The sequence below is a fragment of the Pavona decussata genome, unplaced genomic scaffold, assembly GCF_977016875.1.
Source record: "Pavona decussata unplaced genomic scaffold, jaPavDecu1.1 SCAFFOLD_39, whole genome shotgun sequence".
Classification (NCBI taxonomy): Eukaryota; Metazoa; Cnidaria; class Anthozoa; order Scleractinia; family Agariciidae; genus Pavona; species Pavona decussata.
In genome coordinates this window covers 601,044-618,040 of record NW_028145461.1, presented here as the reverse complement: position 1 = coordinate 618,040, position 16,997 = coordinate 601,044, and the positions used below count along the sequence as shown (strand labels likewise).

At 40.5% G+C, this 16,997-nt stretch overlaps 2 protein-coding genes and 1 non-coding gene across 3 annotated transcripts; 2 read left to right on the top strand and 1 right to left on the bottom strand.

Moving 5' to 3' along the window:
• Positions 1-186: 186 nt before the first annotated feature.
• LOC146483331 (adenosine receptor A2a-like) lies at positions 187-11,739 on the top strand. The gene is made up of 4 exons (XM_085106114.1): positions 187-629; positions 7,651-7,905; positions 8,842-9,137; positions 10,570-11,739. The coding sequence occupies exons 1-4, from the start codon at positions 521-523 to the stop codon at positions 10,924-10,926; spliced, it is 1,017 nt and encodes a 338-aa protein (XP_084962240.1). The 5' UTR covers positions 187-520; the 3' UTR covers positions 10,927-11,739.
• A 111-nt stretch (positions 11,740-11,850) lies between these two features.
• Positions 11,851-13,653, top strand: LOC146483330 (uncharacterized). The gene has a single exon (XM_085106099.1). It carries the CDS (start codon positions 11,984-11,986, stop codon positions 13,568-13,570), a length of 1,587 nt encoding a protein of 528 aa, XP_084962225.1. The 5' UTR covers positions 11,851-11,983; the 3' UTR covers positions 13,571-13,653.
• A 2,984-nt stretch (positions 13,654-16,637) lies between these two features.
• On the bottom strand, positions 16,638-16,724 carry Trnam-cau (transfer RNA methionine (anticodon CAU)). The gene is given in 2 exon segments: positions 16,638-16,673; positions 16,688-16,724. It is a non-coding gene; the product is annotated as a tRNA-Met (tRNA).
• Between the last annotated feature and the right edge of the window lie 273 nt (positions 16,725-16,997).

The window sequence follows — 16,997 nt, the reverse complement described above, 5'->3', positions numbered from 1 at the left end:
AAAATTTGCTGGCCAGTGAACGTTTTAAAAACGATTCGAATTTTTCGAAATAAATGAACGGTTCCCAGATCAGTTGTTCTCGGCTGCTTGCTTAGTAAATTTTGAAAGTCAAAACTCCGCATGCGTTTTTAAGATGGTAGTGAAAACGTTTTAATTTTGGTTCGACGCATTTGATTTCCTTCGTCATTCGCAACGTTTGTCTTTTTTTTTCGCTTCGCATCGTATTACGGATTCAGAAAATGTTTTCCAAGCTGATCGTTTGGCTACCTGAGTGTGTCACTTATAGGTCAAATAATGGCCTAATGGGTCGTTCTTCGAGACAAGTGGACAAAAGAATCACGTGGCAGAATAATATTTGCTTTAGAAAACTACTTCGCCGATATTAAAAGTTCGGTCCAATTTGTTGTGTCCCTTTGATCTCATCCACTTATGTGCCCTCTCTATACTTGGGCAATTTAACGGGGTTCGACATCAAATCGTATTCACCGCCAAGGCATGATTATAACCCCATATTTTACCGATGGCGAATTCCACGTTAGACGAGAGCTTTGAACAGCCGCATCATCCGCTTGAACTGAAAATTCTCTTTTATACAGCGTTTATTGTCTCGCTCCCCTTAACAGTGCTGGGTAAGTTCCATTTTACAGCGTTCAATTTTTAATCGATGGAATTGTATAAATGAATCTATTTTCTTCTTGCTTTGTGGTATTTTTGAAAGCGACTTTATTTCGTAACTAAGTCGAAGAAAAAAAAAATGATCCAAATAGACATTTTCTTTTTTGTGAGAAATTGAACCATAATAATCGTAGCATTGGTAGTCCACCATTCATCTGTCTACGATCCTTTTACGAAACTTTAAGGGATTTTGTTCGAGATTTCCCCAATTCCTTCCCGATTTAAATGATTTTTCATGTATAAATCAAGGTGAGCACAAAAGTGTTTGATGCTGTTTATTATGCTGCACAAGGTGCCCTAACTTTTTAGGCTGTGGATGAAGTCCCAAAGTGCGTCCATTCAAATGAAAGCCGTAAGGGGTACTTTCCTTTCATTTGTTGTTGTTTATTATGCTGTACAAGGTAGTTCCAGCTTTTGATCCCCCGAATAAGACCATTCAGTTGAATGTTTTGTTGAGCAGTACATCCCTCGTGGTTTCTGTGAGTGATACGAATTGTAGAGGTTTGCTGTACAATTCGCGATGAGAGCTATTATTCTTAACTCCCCGTAATCTCGTTGCTTTTAAATTGTAGCAGTTTTTCTTTATCTTGAGCGTAATTTGGTGTTGTGAGTGTTCGGGTTAAAAAAAAATTATAGTATATATCTAATCACCAAGGCTTATTCATTTCTTGCATGAGAGGGAGAAGGGTGGTTTTAAAAAGACAAGACTATCATGCTCTTTCGCTTTTTACAATGTACTTCCAGATGATATTCAAACCCACCTGATTAAACAAAACTATCGGCGACTATCGCCGTGAGAGCTATTTTGCTGTCGGATTAGTTCTCTGTCTTCGTTTGCTGCTTTAAACTCTACTTTGTATCTAAACACAAGGGCATGAATGCAGTAAGGATAAAAAAGAAAATTAAAAAAACAACCATTTGTTTGTCATCTGTGGGGTAAAATGAGTGGCTCATCCATCTACACGAGGACTCTTTTCTTTATTTGTCTTAAAATGTTTATTTCGAGAAAGAAAAAGCTCATCTGCGTCATGACCGTAACCCATTTTTCAGCTTCTCTCCGCTAAATATAACGTTAATTTTTTGGGGGTGGACTTCAATATGATGTTCGGCGTATGTAGTTAAGATTTAGAACCTGTATGATAATGAATTTTACACACAATTTAATAGATTTGTGTCAATTTAATTTCACAAGAGTTCGATAGCCTAATATCCATGATTTGATCGATGCCATATGGCCACTCTCGACAAACGTTTTCTTCTTTGTGAAATCCGAATTTTTCTCAATTGCTCAGAAATTGCCGAAAATCCATTCGTCTTCCAGGGTGATAATTCGCCTTTTATTGAGTGAATTAAATCTGTTAGGTTCTTAAAATTCACAAACTGATACTCCCGAGTTCAAACAGCTTCGATTTCACCAGCGGCAAAACGAAAAAGAACGAGGTACTAAACAAACGAAGCACTGTCAGGAATGATCAAACAACATAGATGACGGAGTCGACAGTTCTCTTTTTAAAAGCCGGCCAATATTGAAATTGTTTCCAGTGCATTGAATGAGAGAAATTAAAAGAAATGAAAAAGCCATCATTTAAATTTCTAACAGTTGTATTTGCAGGCAAAGCTCAGCTAAATTGATATAAAAACCGTATATTAGACTAGATGGCAAATTTCTATTTCAATAATTTAAGCGAGAACAAGACTCGGAAATCGCAGAGACTGATTAGTGAAATTCAATGTTCAGAGGAAATATATCAGATTTTAATAAATTAAAGTCTCGCGGATAATTTGATTTGTAAATTGTTTGTCGGTTTAACTCTTTTTATTGATTTGAGAATAATGAGTATTTTTTAATATCCCAACATAAGAGATATTATCTTTAGTTTTAATAACGAAGGCAATTCTATTGTGGAAAAACTGATATTGTAACAGTTATGGCGATCACTCGCTGCATGGATGTTTCAGAAATTACAAAATTACAAAACCGCATGTAATGAACTCAAACTGGAGAGCATTTACTTTTTTTCCTGGAGCAAAACTGAATTTAATATTCAATAACAAAACTGCATGTTTCCTGTCAATTTTTTTCTTGCGCAAACATTACGAAGTGAAAAATAAAACTTGTTTTGTTCATGGAAATGTCCAAAATTTGACCACATCGTTTAGCCGTCAAATTAATTGTTTTATTCTTTCAAAACGCTCAAGTTTCGCCAAACCTGTCATTTTCAGAAACATTACACTTGTTGGCTTGTCTGGGCAATGATTGTGTGATATTAAGCGAGAGCACCCAATACTAGGCTCGATTTCCAGCCGCTGTTCGGGAAACGAGCCCGCGCTCCTCCCCCGAGGAGGAACAAAGACCGGACTCGAGAGAGCGGCGGAAATCGAGCCTAACCCAATACCTCAAACGTCTTTTTTCTGTTTTCCAAGTTCTTTATTTATGTACTATATCATCTGTTTGGATGTTTAAACTGAGGACGCTGCGGAAAATTTTAGGGAAAAGATCCCTTTTCCCCGAATTTAAAAGCTGCTTTTGGCTGCCCGGGTTATATTGATTTTCGTTCTCTTTCCGACATTTTTCATCCGTTCCCCATGAAAGAAAAAAAAAAGGAAAAAAAAAAAAAAAGATGGAAAGAACAAAAACAGTTATTTTTTCTTAGACTATCCAAATAGATGTTCACCGAAATGAACCTTTGGGTGCCACGACATTTTGCTGATGCGATACCAGCTCGAAATCGGAACAAACACGACGCGTTTGTTGTTGTTGTTGTTGTTTTGACAGGCAGGTATCCTGGCAAATGGAACCTTTCAGTGTGAGTGTCCCATAAATAGCCTCACTGCACGACAAGGAATTTTAGCGACTTTTAATCTTGCTTTCTGAAAGCAATACCGGCTCGTATCAGATTCGAGGAATACGATATTTCGTCCCTGATATTCGGCTGAAGAATCTAAACCGATCAAACAGTGTTAGTTTACAGGATTCCTATATTTTTTGTTTGACTTTCTACAAACTGTTCCTCATACCCCTGCTTGGTAATGTATATTTAACGTTTAAATTTGCCCCGCAACAAAAGCTCGATCGTCACCGGAGCGTGTAAAAGAAATGTTTGTGATATATTAGAACAAAATTGCAAAAGCGAAAAACAAACTAGTACCTCGCGGGGGAGAAAAATTGATATCATAGCGATGAATCGAGCAGATCTGGGCTAAGATCGATGGGAAAATGATACAATTTGTTCTTTGCAAGCTATTTACTTCCTGCAATTTAGTTCGTTCCTGTTCGTTATTTGTTCCCATTATGCGTTTTTGACAAGAGTTCGCGGTCTTAAGTCACATCGATATCACGTAGGGTTGCTTTAATTAAGGCTAGTTTCTGTTTTTGTTCGAGTTTTACAGGTTTTCTACACCGAGGACGAACCGGAAAACACGGAGAACACTTAAAAAGTTGTCTCCCTTGTTCCCAGATCATTTGGCGACCTTTTAAAAACATATTCACGTGATTTAAGGTGGCCGAACACAGTTTTCAAGAATACAGGTGTTAGTAAACATTATTTGAAAACTACGTACTTCTGAATACCCGAAATTAGCATGGTGCAAAATTAACTAAGAAGGAATAAATTTTGATACTTCTCGTTGAGCAAGATGCCGTTGCCATGGCAACACAGCAAGCTATTAACCGTCCACAAACAAAGGTTTTCCTTAGAAAATGCACTCGTTAGATTTTTTCCATTTTTTGTATCCAGAAAAACTCACAAAATACTGACATAGTGACGCTGCTTTCATGTAATTTTAACAGAGAGATCTCCTGTAAATGTTGGTTTTGCACTTAAATGTTTTTTGAACCCACCCTCTGTTAGATTTTGGTTTTTGTTTGTAGGCGAGTTACGCTTTTAGAGAACTACTGTTTTGTCAAATTTCACGAAATTCTAACGATCGGTTCCTTCATTTCCATTAAAACAACCAATCACAATTTTTTGCTCAAATGCGTATGCGTGGCTTTTAATTTTTTCTTAGCAAAGATGAAAAGCGTACAAAAAGGCTTAGCTCTTCGTGAACTCACTTTTTTGTTCGGCGACAAATGAAGAAGGATTCACAAATAAGAAACTGAGTTATTTTAAGAGCTAAACTTACGGAGTTAGGGAAATGTTTGTCAAAATGGATTGCGATCGAAACCGTGCATTGGCGCAATGTCAGACTAATACCACCGTAAATGTCACCGTGAAATGAGAAAAGCGCCCTTCCAGGGGATGTTTACTTGACTATCGCTAATTAAGAACATGTCACTTTTATCGGATACTCCCAGATCCTCTATGAGAACACAGAATTACAATCCTGCTGTCAGGGTCCGTTCTTCCTGCCGTCGAGAGGAAGAGAGGCATTGTTATGTAATGCGGTTGACATGAGCTGGGTGTTTTGCCCGGCGCCATGATGCTTGGATGTGAAAGTGAATACGTGAACTCACTTGTTTTGTTCGGCGATAAATGAAGAAGGATTCACAAACAAGAAACTGAGTTATTTTAAGAGCTAAACTTACCTTTGTGATCCATTTAGTATAAAATCGAGGGATCGATAGTATTTGCTTACAATAATCCCAGCGCGCACTTAAGGACGGTGCCTACTATTGTTACTGCGCATACGTTCTGCGCATCTCGAGATAATCGGGTTTTCTTATGGGTGGTACCTGCCAATACAGGAATATTTTTGCGCGGTTTAAAACTATGCGGAGAAAGCAGAACTTAGCAAACGCTTTTGGTATCTCGAAAAAAAATTGGGGGTAGCCATGCATTTTTCAGAGATAATTAAGCTTCAATTTAGGAAAAAATCCCATACATTGCTTCATATTTTGGTGCTTTTCAGAGATATTGTTGCTTAATTATCTCTGAAAAATGCGTGGCTACCCCCAATTTTCGTTTTGGATTCCAATAGGCCTTGCTAAGATCTGCTTTTCCCGCATAGTCATAAGCAGCACAAAAATACTTCGATATTAGTAGGCACCGTCCTTAATGGCATCACTAACAGAATCGGTAAAGCGCGCGCAAACTGTGTTCGGCCACCTTAATACTGTCTGATCTGTTCAAATGCTAAAGTTGAAAAAATTTAAGTCGCTGAAAGTTTTGGGAAACGGACTCTTGTTTCTTGAATTTACTAGCTGTTGGTGACTTTACGAAAAATGCTAGCTGACCTTTTTTCGCATTCTAAACGAGATATTTGCCCCTCTGAAAACGAAAGGAATTATTTTATCAGTTTTACGAAATTTTGAGTTTACATTTTGCCAAAGAAAATTACAGATTTTCTTTACAACTAACTCCGAATTTTCGAAGTGCGAAACGAACTGTTGAGAGCCCCTCCTCAGTTTTTCCTCCGCTGTTGGAAAAATAAGCCAAACGTGGCGCGGAATAGTGTTTTCAACCAGGCGTCAAATATATATTTTTTTCTGCGATTTTTATTTATTTTAGCATTATATAGTAAATTAAAAATTTTACAAGTATTTGCAAGGGAGAACGATGTCTTGGTAAGCGTTTTTCAGTTTTCTGTCTGGAAGCGTCTTTAGAAACTGTGTCAAGAAAATCGAATGACCCGGCTTGGTTTGAATTCACAACTTAGCTATATATGTAAGATTTTTTTCACAGCAAACCTGGGACATTCTGGCTCTGTCGCCCATTCCAGGAGTGAGGCAAGATTTCCACACAGCCTCATACATTAATGATGTTTACATGTTGCTACAGAATCTCTATCCAAGCACGCCGGTTTTGGAAGAGCGTTAATGTCACGGTGACAGTGTAATTATTAACGTGTGGGGCTGTGCGGAAACTTTCCGATGAAGAAAAAAAGTCAATCTTGTTAACTGCAAAAGTATTAGATGGAGTTTAAATGTTTAATCAACGGCAGGTGAATTGACAGGTACACAGCGACTTTTACCGTCCATTTTTCGCCTGTCATTGTTCGGGATATGAATTTCCTGTTTTATGATCGGCATTCTTTCTTCTGTCTACTCCCATAAAGCGTTATCAATTACTTCTATTGAATTCGCTGGAACAAATTCCGCTCTAGGGAAATGCTTGTCAAAATGGTTTGCGATCAAAACCTTACATTGCCGCAATATCAGACTAACAAGTGTCACTGTGAAATGAGAAAAGCGCCCTTCCAGGGGATGTTTACTTGACTGTCGCTAATTAAGAACATGTCACTTTTATCCGATACTCCCAGATCCTCTCTGAGAACACAGAATTACAATCGCACTGTCAGGGTCTGTCCGTTCTTCCTGCCGTCGAGAGGAAGAGAGGCATTGTTATGTAAGGCGGTTGACATGAGCTGGGTGTTTTACCCGGGGCCATGATGCTTCGAAAACAGTTTGTATCTCTGGATTTGAAAGTGAACACGTTGACTTTTATCGTCTAGCAGTTGTGTATTAGCTACATATTATACAATGTTCCTTGGATGGATGTCATAAGCGAAGATACATATCACATGCTGTAGAAAGTAAAGAGCGTTTTTTGTTTGCTTGTTTTGTTTTGTTTTTTGAGTTTTTGGACATATCCTGTGTATTCTGAAAAAGGATTATACTTAAAATTCGATGTTGTATTTGTTGCTTGGTAACGTAGAATATCCAAAAGGCCAAAGTAAAAGAATCGTATCTTTATTTATGTTTTAGAAGAAGTATAAATTTAATTTTTCGGAGTGTTCTCATTTAGAAATATCCGGAATATGTCCCAACAAAACACCCAAGCTAGAAAGACAAGACAGGGAAATCTTTGAATCCACGGCCCGGCGGAATTCCTCATTCTAGGAACTTTTAAAAATGCCGAAAACGAGGGCTATTAGATGAACCTTTCATCTCAGTTTCTTTTTCGTTTCCCGAGGTTAAAATTAACGCCAACTTTCTTTCTTTACCATGACTACATAATGAATGAAACGTTTTTTAAGAGCAATTTCCCTGCCATTCCGATCCAGCCAATAATTCTCTCAACTTGATTCTCTCAGGGAATGGCTTCGTAATTCTAGCCGTCATCATAAACAAGAAGCTCCGTTCGGCTACCAATGCTCTGATAGTGAGCCTGGCCTTTGCTGACTTGCCAGTAGGTGTGGTCATTTTCCCTCTGATCTCCATCACTCAGAAATATGGTCCGAACCTGGCATATGGTCAACAATTGTGTCATACAACTATCTTCCTCACAGAGGTGTTCCTCAGCGCATCCTGTCTCCATTTGCTGTTCATAAGCGTCGATAGGTACTTAGGTAAGAGAAACGTCATTTGTATTTCATTGTAAATTAAAGCGAATCGTAACCGTCATCAATGAAATTTCATCGTTCGCTTTGCTGAGTGCACGAGAATGTATCAGTCGCGCTCGCGTAAACTGACGGCTTTGGTGAAAATATTTTTCTTCCGCAAAATGCCCGCGAAAAAATGCCAGTGCCAATTATTATTCAATGGGAGGCATTTTGTCAACCTCGTTCCCAAAGTCCCCTCTCTTCCTCCCGAAAGGACCCTAGGAACGAGCTTGATATTTCATGCGATTGTTATTCACGTCAGATTTGAAAAAAAAAAAAAAAAAGGGGGGGGGGGGGGGGGGCTCGCTCGTTTGGCGTTCTCGTTCGCTGTGTTCTTGTGCGTAGAGATCGTACGCGTACACATTTCATGAGGTAATTACAGTCTATCCACTTCCAGACTTAGCTAATGCAGATACGGGAAAGTACTCTCTTGCTCACAATGGTTGCATTTTCCGTCCTGTGTTTGGATAAAAAAAATCTTTGAAAGATCACTTAATCCGCGTTTGCTTTTGAATATGCGCTACTGATGCAGCTATGTAAAATATTTCAGTCTTTTAGTTCAGAGAGAAAAGAACTTTGTTTAACAGAAGCAAGAGAATTCTGTAATTCAGACCTCGTTTGCCACCGAAGCAAATGACGTCGTGGTATTCTGTTGTTACGTTGGCCTGCGTAGCTGGCGGTATTGTCGGCGTGCGAATATGAACTTTTGGTACTGTAGCCGCCATCTTTTTAGCGTCGTAAGCCGCGACAACTAGCGGTGTTACCTGTGAGAAAATACTTTTTCCGGCCCCTCGCGGCCCGATCGTTCGCCCAACATCCCGTCAGCTACGGAGGCTATTGTAATGTACAGTCTAATTCTCTCTCATGAATATCGATTTATACACCTCTCCATTTTCTTTGCAGCAATAAACAACGCCCTCCGTTATCACGCCATCGTCACTAGCCGACGTGTTGCTTACGTGATTGGTTTCATCTGGACTTTGTCCCTTGTTGTGGCTGTGTTTCCATTCCTTGGCTGGCGAGAGGTTCGTCCTCGTGTCATGGGAGGGTATTGCCAGTATCATCTGAATCTCGCGCGAAGTTACATTCTCTTTTTGCACATCACCGTCTGCCTGACACCGCTGACCATCACCTGCTTGGCGTACTGTAAGATATTTCAAGTGGCACGACTGCAGGCTCAGAAGATTGCTTCTATGACGGTTAGATTTCGATTTGTTGATAGCTTTGTTTGGTTTTGTTTTGTCAAAATGGAGCCAAACGTTATATATAAAGGCCGAGATAAAGAGAGTTAAAATTATAAAACCATTTTTACACTCTAACGATTCAACTAGAACTACGAGGACAAAAGGATTGTGACAAATTGCATTAAATACGATGTTCCTTACGCACGCGACAGAAACACGATACGCACGACCGGAAAATCTCTGTTTCTCAACCTCCAACCCCTCTAGCAATGTTGAGTCTGTGTGTGAGAAAAAAGTGGCTTGTGGACTTCAACATTGTCTTGGGGGAGGGTGTGGGGGTGTAAATTGCGTTGTAAAGTGGCTTCTTTAGTTAGGTCACACTAAATTAGCAGTTAACAGCATACTTTGTTATATTTGTCTCAAACCCTTTTGTCCACCATCTTGCAGTTGCAGTACCATCTCATACTGCGAAATATATAAATTAGCACTGTTTACACTTGACTGAAGCTCTCTCGCCAGAGCTTCCATTGCAAGCTAACTCAGTCCACTAATCCTAACGATCAGAATATACAGTGTGCTCTGTTGTGATCAGCGCTCCTATTAGGAACATCCTGATACCCGAAACAGTGGAGCTCCAACTGATCAGCATGCATGTTCTCGTCACTGATAGTCATGTCTCTCTTGTGGTAATAGTTGGGGAGAATTTTGTAATTCATTAAGACATTTCATCGATCTTTGGTTCGTTCAGATTGTCATGACCGATATGTTTGATCAAGCAATCTATTGGGAGAAAGTTTATGTTAATCGAGAGAATCATTTAGCCCAATTTTTCCACTCACCACGGAGACAAAGTCGCTTTGTTCTGATGTCAAAACGCGTCAAAACGGACAAACTTTAGACTCTGGTAGGTGCCAGCGATGACGTGAGGCGCTTTCATGCGGGTAACTGGTAACTCTGTATTGGATACAAGGAGTTTTTGTCTTTTCGGCCTATGAGTCAATTGTATCTTTGCTTGACCCGGCTTAACTGTGTAGTTAATGCCTGGAGGAAGTTGCCAGCGAAGATGGTTCGGAGCTCCCAGCAAGTTGTTTCTAGAAGTCGTGAGGTCATCAGACGGATGATAAGCAGTGTTCGTTAAGTCTCGAAAGAGATTGGAATAATTGAATGATGTTCGGAAATATTCGGGTGATACTCGACAGTGTTCGGCTGATGTTAGGGGCACCGTTGATATAAGGCAAAACCGCAAAAAACACGCGAGAACTAAAAGATAGCTGAGATCCGGCATAATTGACTGATAGCTGAGAAATGGCTGAAATTTTAGTTAATAGGTGAGAATTCCAGCACCGGGCCCATGCAACGTGACCAAAGGAGACCATAGTTTTTGTTTTGTTTTGTTCTTTTTTTTGCTTTTTTCTTATTTGTCATTTTTTTGTGTTTCTTTGCGTAGGTTAGCGGGACAGAGCAAGAAAGACGGCGGAAAAAGCTAGAGAAGGAGCGTAAAATCACCCTTTCGGTGGCGATTGTGGTGGGAGTCTTCATTCTCTGTTGGGGGCCACTCAACATAATGCTCATCATCTACTGCGCATGTCAGAGCTGCGTCTCGTCTCTCGCTATAGAAGCCGCTGAAGTGTTCTCGATGTTAAATTCAGGGTGTAATCCGCTAATTTATGGTATTTTCAACAGGGACTTTCGCAGAACTTTCAAGGCGATGTTGAGATGCCACTGGCATCAGATAAACCGAGATGACATCGAAGGCTCGACTAATTTGGCTATGAAAGGCGCGTCAAGTGGCTCTGGGAGTTGATAGCGTGAAATAGATCTACCGAGCAACTTCGTCCCCGGGCCTAGCTAGGATTTTCGTCTTTTCCGTTTATACGCCGGCCCTAGCTGTAGAAATTTTACCAATAAACACTGCACGAAATAACCTGAACAAAGTTTTATGGAAAATGTAAAGGATTTATTTATTTTATTTTTTTGTGTGTGTGTGTTTTTGCAGGCTGTACTGGGTGAATGAAGGTAAAAACGTCCGCATTTCAATATGGGGGCTCCTGTAGCACAAATGTTGCTTTTAAACAAACAGAAGAAAAAACGAAAATAGCAATTCTAGTGCAGTAGATGTAATTGTTGACGCCTGAAGATAAAAATTGAGATTTTAATATCATCGGCGTTAAACTCATTACCCGAAAAGTTTAAAACAAAAGGACTTAAAATTACTTTAGAACGAGCAGAACATTCTTCAGATTCTTGATTTTAAAAGACATCAGTTAAATTCGATAGAAGCATCGATCATCTCAGTTAATAAAGCAATCTGCAAAGTGGATTTGAATTTTTAAGAGTCCTAACTATTGATTTTTAAATAACAGTATAATAACTTTCCCTCTCTCTCTCAGGCTCTTGGTGTATCGCAATGCACAATATATGATGTTCTCGCGATAGAAACCGTACAATCTCATTTATAAAAATCCTCCGCAATGATGTATAATGACGAGTCCCTGAAAAAGTATATTAAATTAAACTTTTAATAAGCTGCTCTTTTTACGATAATTATTATGATCCAAAAAGAAAAAGGGACAATTAGTTATTGGAATTTTATAATAAACTAAAAACACCTTTTGTTAAGCAGCTGAGTTCACTCTACCGTGTCGGAATGTCTTTTGTGGGATTCATTATTCTCCTTAGCAACTGTCGTGTTAGAAACACAATACTTAATAGCCGTTCAATTTGCGCAACAAAGCCTTCTCTCCGTAAAAGCCGAAAGTTGTTGTTTAGTTGTGAAGAAGACAAGGCTTAAGAGAACTATATTGGACTAACGGCGGGAACGTGGAAATATCACGGTATATTCACTTTTATTGCTTCACGCCATGAAGGCCTGTGTACTTAACCCTACGAGAGTAAGACTCAAGGAAGCGATTTGCGATGCGAGAATCTACCAAACGAAGTATCTTTTAGAGAGCGGAGTTAACGTGAGTTTCGTGGACGAAGAAGGCTTGACTCCTCTGATGCGAGCGGCGCAAATACCAGACGAGAAATCTCGGACACGTCACAATTTGCTAAAACTTTTGTTGCAGTACGGCGCGAATGTAAACACTGTCGATCAGAGAGGTCGACATGTATTATCTCGGGCTTGTATCGACGAGAAAGAAGACATTGTCCGACTCTTGTGTAATGTCGCGAAACAGGATGTGGATTTAAATCTTCAGGATTTTGACGGAAATACTCCTCTCATGCACTGTGTGCGGACGGGAAATGCCGGCTTAGTGAAGTTTCTTCTGGAAGAACTGAACAAGTTTCAAGTCGATATAGATGTTCGGAATATCGAAGACAGGACGCCTTATTTAGAGGCGAAACGACTGGGGCGTGAAGAATGCGCACAGATTTTGCTGAGGGAAGGAAATGCGTCGACAAAGATTCAGGTTAATCCTTTCTTGGATTTTATTGCTTTGAAAGACGACAATTCTTTAGGAGGCAAAGTTCGAGACCTTGAAGACAGTAAATATGCGATTAACAACTCCGCCGAAACAAGACACGTTAATCCTCGAAGTTTACAAAAGAAGAAAAGCGTTCCTTTGAAGGAGACTGTTCATTTGCCTGCTGAGAAATCTCATCAGGAAAAGTTGCTGAAAAGGAAGACTAGAAAAAATTCAAGCTTAAATGTAACGAAAGAAGATGACGTGAAAGTTTTAGAAAAGCAGGAACAGCCCCGCAGGCGGAAACACGCCTGGCATGAATTAGTTAGAGCATCTGAACAAACATCACGCAAAGATGAAGTTGAAAAAGAAGTTGAGTCGATCACAACAGAATTACTGCAACCGGTGGGAGCTAACATTGCTACTGTGGCCAATTGTTCATCTTCATCAAAAACACCTTGTGTTTACCCACAACAGCTTCCCAAGGGGTCTAGTCCCGAGGTACCATTGGCTCGGACAAATGACCTGACGTTTACTCGTGCAGAAAGACATCAGAGTCCAAAAATAACCACTAGATTGAAACCCTTGCTCGGGCGAAACTTGAACGATCCGTCGATTTCGTCACGGAAACAGCTTCGTTCGTATTCCATCGCCAAACGCACTGACGAAGATGTTATGAATGACACCTGCAGCTGGCACTCTCATTTCAGCGTATACAATTCTCCTTCGGTGGCTTTTATGACTAAAATCATGAACCTTTACGCCGAACAAACGTCTCCGGGCTCTTCTTTTCGAAGCGGTGTTAAAGTGGTCAATCCCAACGAGCCGAAAGTGCCGAAGATTTCCGTGGTCGCCGTCCCTGGGGACGATATGCGTCCGGACTCTGGCCGATTGTCTCCCGTGAGGTCGAGCCGAAGTAGCAGCGCGAATAGCGTGGCTTCAAGTCGTAAGTTTCAGTCTGCCGTGACACGAACAGTGGCCTCATATCTATCGAGCAAAAGATCTCTTTCAACTCTTAGTGTACAAGATATAGATTTCTAATCGCTTGCTCATCGTTCTTGAACAACTGAATTGAACAATCAAAAACTCGGGTAGACCACAATAAAGCCATTGTTTTAACCGTCTCTGTTCGTAGATCTGTTAACCACCCACCCGGTTTAAAAGATATTCACGTACGCGTGATACGGAGCATAATAATAAGTTAAAAAAAAAAAAAAAAGAGGTGTACGGGGATTATTTTTGTTTCAGTTATCGACGGCTGAAAACCTGCCCCCAACCCTACCCCCTCCTCCCCCCACCAAGAAAATATAAACTACAACAACAACAACAGCAGCAGCAGCAGCAGCAGCAGCAGCAAAACAAAACAATTAAGAAAAGAAAAACCCTGGCTATGAATGATGAGTCAGATTATAAATTGAGGAGCTCAGTAACCTAGGTCGCTGTTCAGATTGTGGAAAGTGATGTCTAACATATTACACCAGGCGCTTCAGTTAGACAGGAACGTCTAATCCATGGCTGTGGGTTTGGTAATCGACATAATGAACTCCCTTACTCGTTTCCGTTTCTCTTGTACCCGTCACTATCTGTTCACGCAAACTTATAAGTTGTTTTTCGTTTCACTCACGCGTGCAATTGGGTGCGACGTTTTCGTCCGTGTTGAGTGAGTCGTGAAAACTAAGTAAACTCCTGGCCTTGTTTAATCAATCATGGCTCTCAGTCGATCTCAATTGTTTGTCTATACTTCATGAATGGTTAAAAATATCAATGTATTTCTGTGCATTCTATAAATGTCGTAAGGAGCTGCGGGCAAGGCAGCCTCACTGGAGGGATCGCTACTCTCAAGTAAGCTATATTACTTGCAGCATGCACGACCCAGCAGCATCCTAAGAAGGCACCCTGCCGGAGCAACAAAACCGACTCCTGTTTGGAGAAACTCGGATTTTTCATTTCCAGAGTATTCCTGTGTCACTGATTGATAAAAACATGTTTTTTAACATTATTGTAGCTTCACAAATCAGTCACGTACGTGAGACCGTCAGGAGTTCAGTGATCATCTTGTTCCCAGACCACTTTCCGCTTTTGTCTACGAGAGGATTGGGAACGAGATAACAAAAGAGGTCCATAAGTTTGTGCCACGATTTTGGGATAAAAAGCGCTACGCTAACCGGAGTAAGTCTACTGCTTAAACGCCGCGCAAAATACGCCAGACATGCTTGCCATAAATCGCTTAACTCCACGAGTAAGATCGTCGGCGCATCGCTACATGTTTCCCAGTATGCAAGAAGTCGATTTTGTTGCTGATATTGCTGTGTATGTATACTGATTTTGCCCCGTGATGGTCACCGTGGACTTGAAGCTGTCCTTGAAGCTTGAAGGCTCTATCAGCGCTCAACCCCTGTCTCAAGAAATCGCATTTCGTATTAGAATTCTGTGTCAAGGAGTTAGCCTGCGTAGCTGGCGGTATTGTAGGCGCGCGCGAAATAAAGTTTTGGCGGCGGAGCCGCTGGAAGCCGCGAAAAATACCAAAGCCCCCCTCCCCATTCTCCTCGCGGGCGCGCCTACAATACCGCCAGCTCGGCAGGCTACATGGTGCAAATTCACAGGACGGTTATCACGCAATAACCCCCGCCTGCGTCGATATTAGCCCTCCTATTATTTTCATTGAAAAGAAACAAAGCCAGCGGGAAAAAAACCAGCTCAAAAGTTTCACCTTTTTATCTTTATTATTTTACATGGAAGAAAAACAAACTCGTTTTTTAGATTTCCAGTCATGTTTACAGCAAAAAGCTGGTCGCAAATGCTGTTCCGGAAAGTACAAAAATGTCAACGAAGCATGTTGTCAACTTCTTTGAAGGTGACAAAAGTTACGAGTAGACTTTCAGATTTAGTCCTACGCAAACTGAGTCAGTTTGTCAAATTTTGGTCCTTGTTTACGTCAATCGCGCGCATCCGCCATCAGATCAGCACTGGCTTTTTATGTATCAGTCAATTCCAAGCGCGATCATCCCCCCCCGGGCAACCCCCGGGCATTTGACCCCTGATCGGCTCCACATAGTGGGGCATTTGACACGAATAGAAACCCGACCCATCGGGCATTTGACCCGTCGAAAAAATGCTGGTCAGCGGTCGCATTAATTGTCGGAATGCTTTATTCACAGCCAGAATTTACTCGTATATTTTGCGTCAAACAGTTTTTAATGTAGTAAGCCATAGAAGCGTTCCAACAAATATATCTCAGATTGTTTTTGGCATGGCGGGGTTACATATTGCCCTTCGCTTCTCATTTTCAGTGGTATGTCCAAGTTCCCTCAAGCTTCGTTCTCCCTTTTCTCGGCGTTCGAAGCTCGACTTGTTGGCATGTCTAGGTTTCATAACATAGTGTTTTTTATCATTGTTCTTGTTATCACACGTATTAGCAAACTTCATGTACATTTAATATAAAAGTAAAGCGAGTATCGGTACATATATCGTTAAACTCTCTGTTAGTTGAGTTTCATATGTGATGTTATGCATTATCTTCAATAATAAATTGTTTTAAATTTATTAATGTATGAATTTCGTTGATTTTTATATAAACAGAGCTAGCGAATACAAAAAAAAAAAAAACAACAACAACACGATGACTTTTCAGCCCCAACCACTGGGGCATTTGACCTAGAAATCGGCCCATATAGAGGGGAATTTGATCAAGCATTTTTAAAAAAGTCAAATGCCCGGGGGTTTGCCCGGGGGGGGGATGATCGCTTTTGGAATTGACCCAGACATTACGAGCGGTTTTCGCGCGATCTAAAAATTAATAGGAGGGTTATAAAATAAATAAACCCCTTTCTGGCTTGCTGGTATGTCGGCTGTTAATGTCCTTGGCTGAGAGATTGTCCTCAAAATTTCATATTTGCGCTTCTCGGCCAAATATTCATCTCTCGGCGCGGACATTATTATCCGACATACCAGCCGCCTGAAGGAGTTTATTTACTAAATAAGCCGTTGTTAAAAAAACCTTTCTTTTATCACCTAGATAACATTTTTTTGTATTAATGATTGCAAAAGAATGAAAAAAAAAAAGAAAAGAAAACGGAAAAAAATATATTAAAAAAAAAGAAAAAAAATGTGCCCCGTGTGAGGATCGAACTCACGACCTTCAGATTTCTGATATCAGATTATGAGACTGACGCGCTGCCTACTGCGCTAACGAGGCACTGCTAACTCTAGGCGTGAAAAACATACTAAAAGAAGCTTATAGACGTACGTGCTTATTACGAAGCCATCGGCAGTACGAGTACGACTCTTCTAGCCACATATACCCATAGCAGTGACTTTAGTCGGTGTTCTGCTGAGAAATATGCATTAACTGTTACTGCGGTAATATCACACGTACAGATCACGGTAATGGTTGCGCGAGTAAACGTCCGCTCACGGTTTATATAAACTGTACTGACATTCGCTGATTCGGGACCGCGATCCTTTCTTA

What these genes read in the sequence shown, in the direction of transcription:
- LOC146483331 (XM_085106114.1), top strand. Translation starts at nt 521, where the DNA reads ATGGCGAATTCCACGTTAGACGAGAGCTTTGAACAGCCGCATCATCCG. An exon ending in GCTCCCCTTAACAGTGCTGG is followed by an intron (nt 630 to 7,650) that starts GTAAGTTCCATT and finishes TGATTCTCTCAG; the next exon opens with GGAATGGCTTCGTAATTCTA. An exon ending in AGAAGATTGCTTCTATGACG is followed by an intron (nt 9,138 to 10,569) that starts GTTAGATTTCGA and finishes TTCTTTGCGTAG; the next exon opens with GTTAGCGGGACAGAGCAAGA.
- LOC146483330 (XM_085106099.1), top strand. Translation starts at nt 11,984, where the DNA reads ATGAAGGCCTGTGTACTTAACCCTACGAGAGTAAGACTCAAGGAAGCG.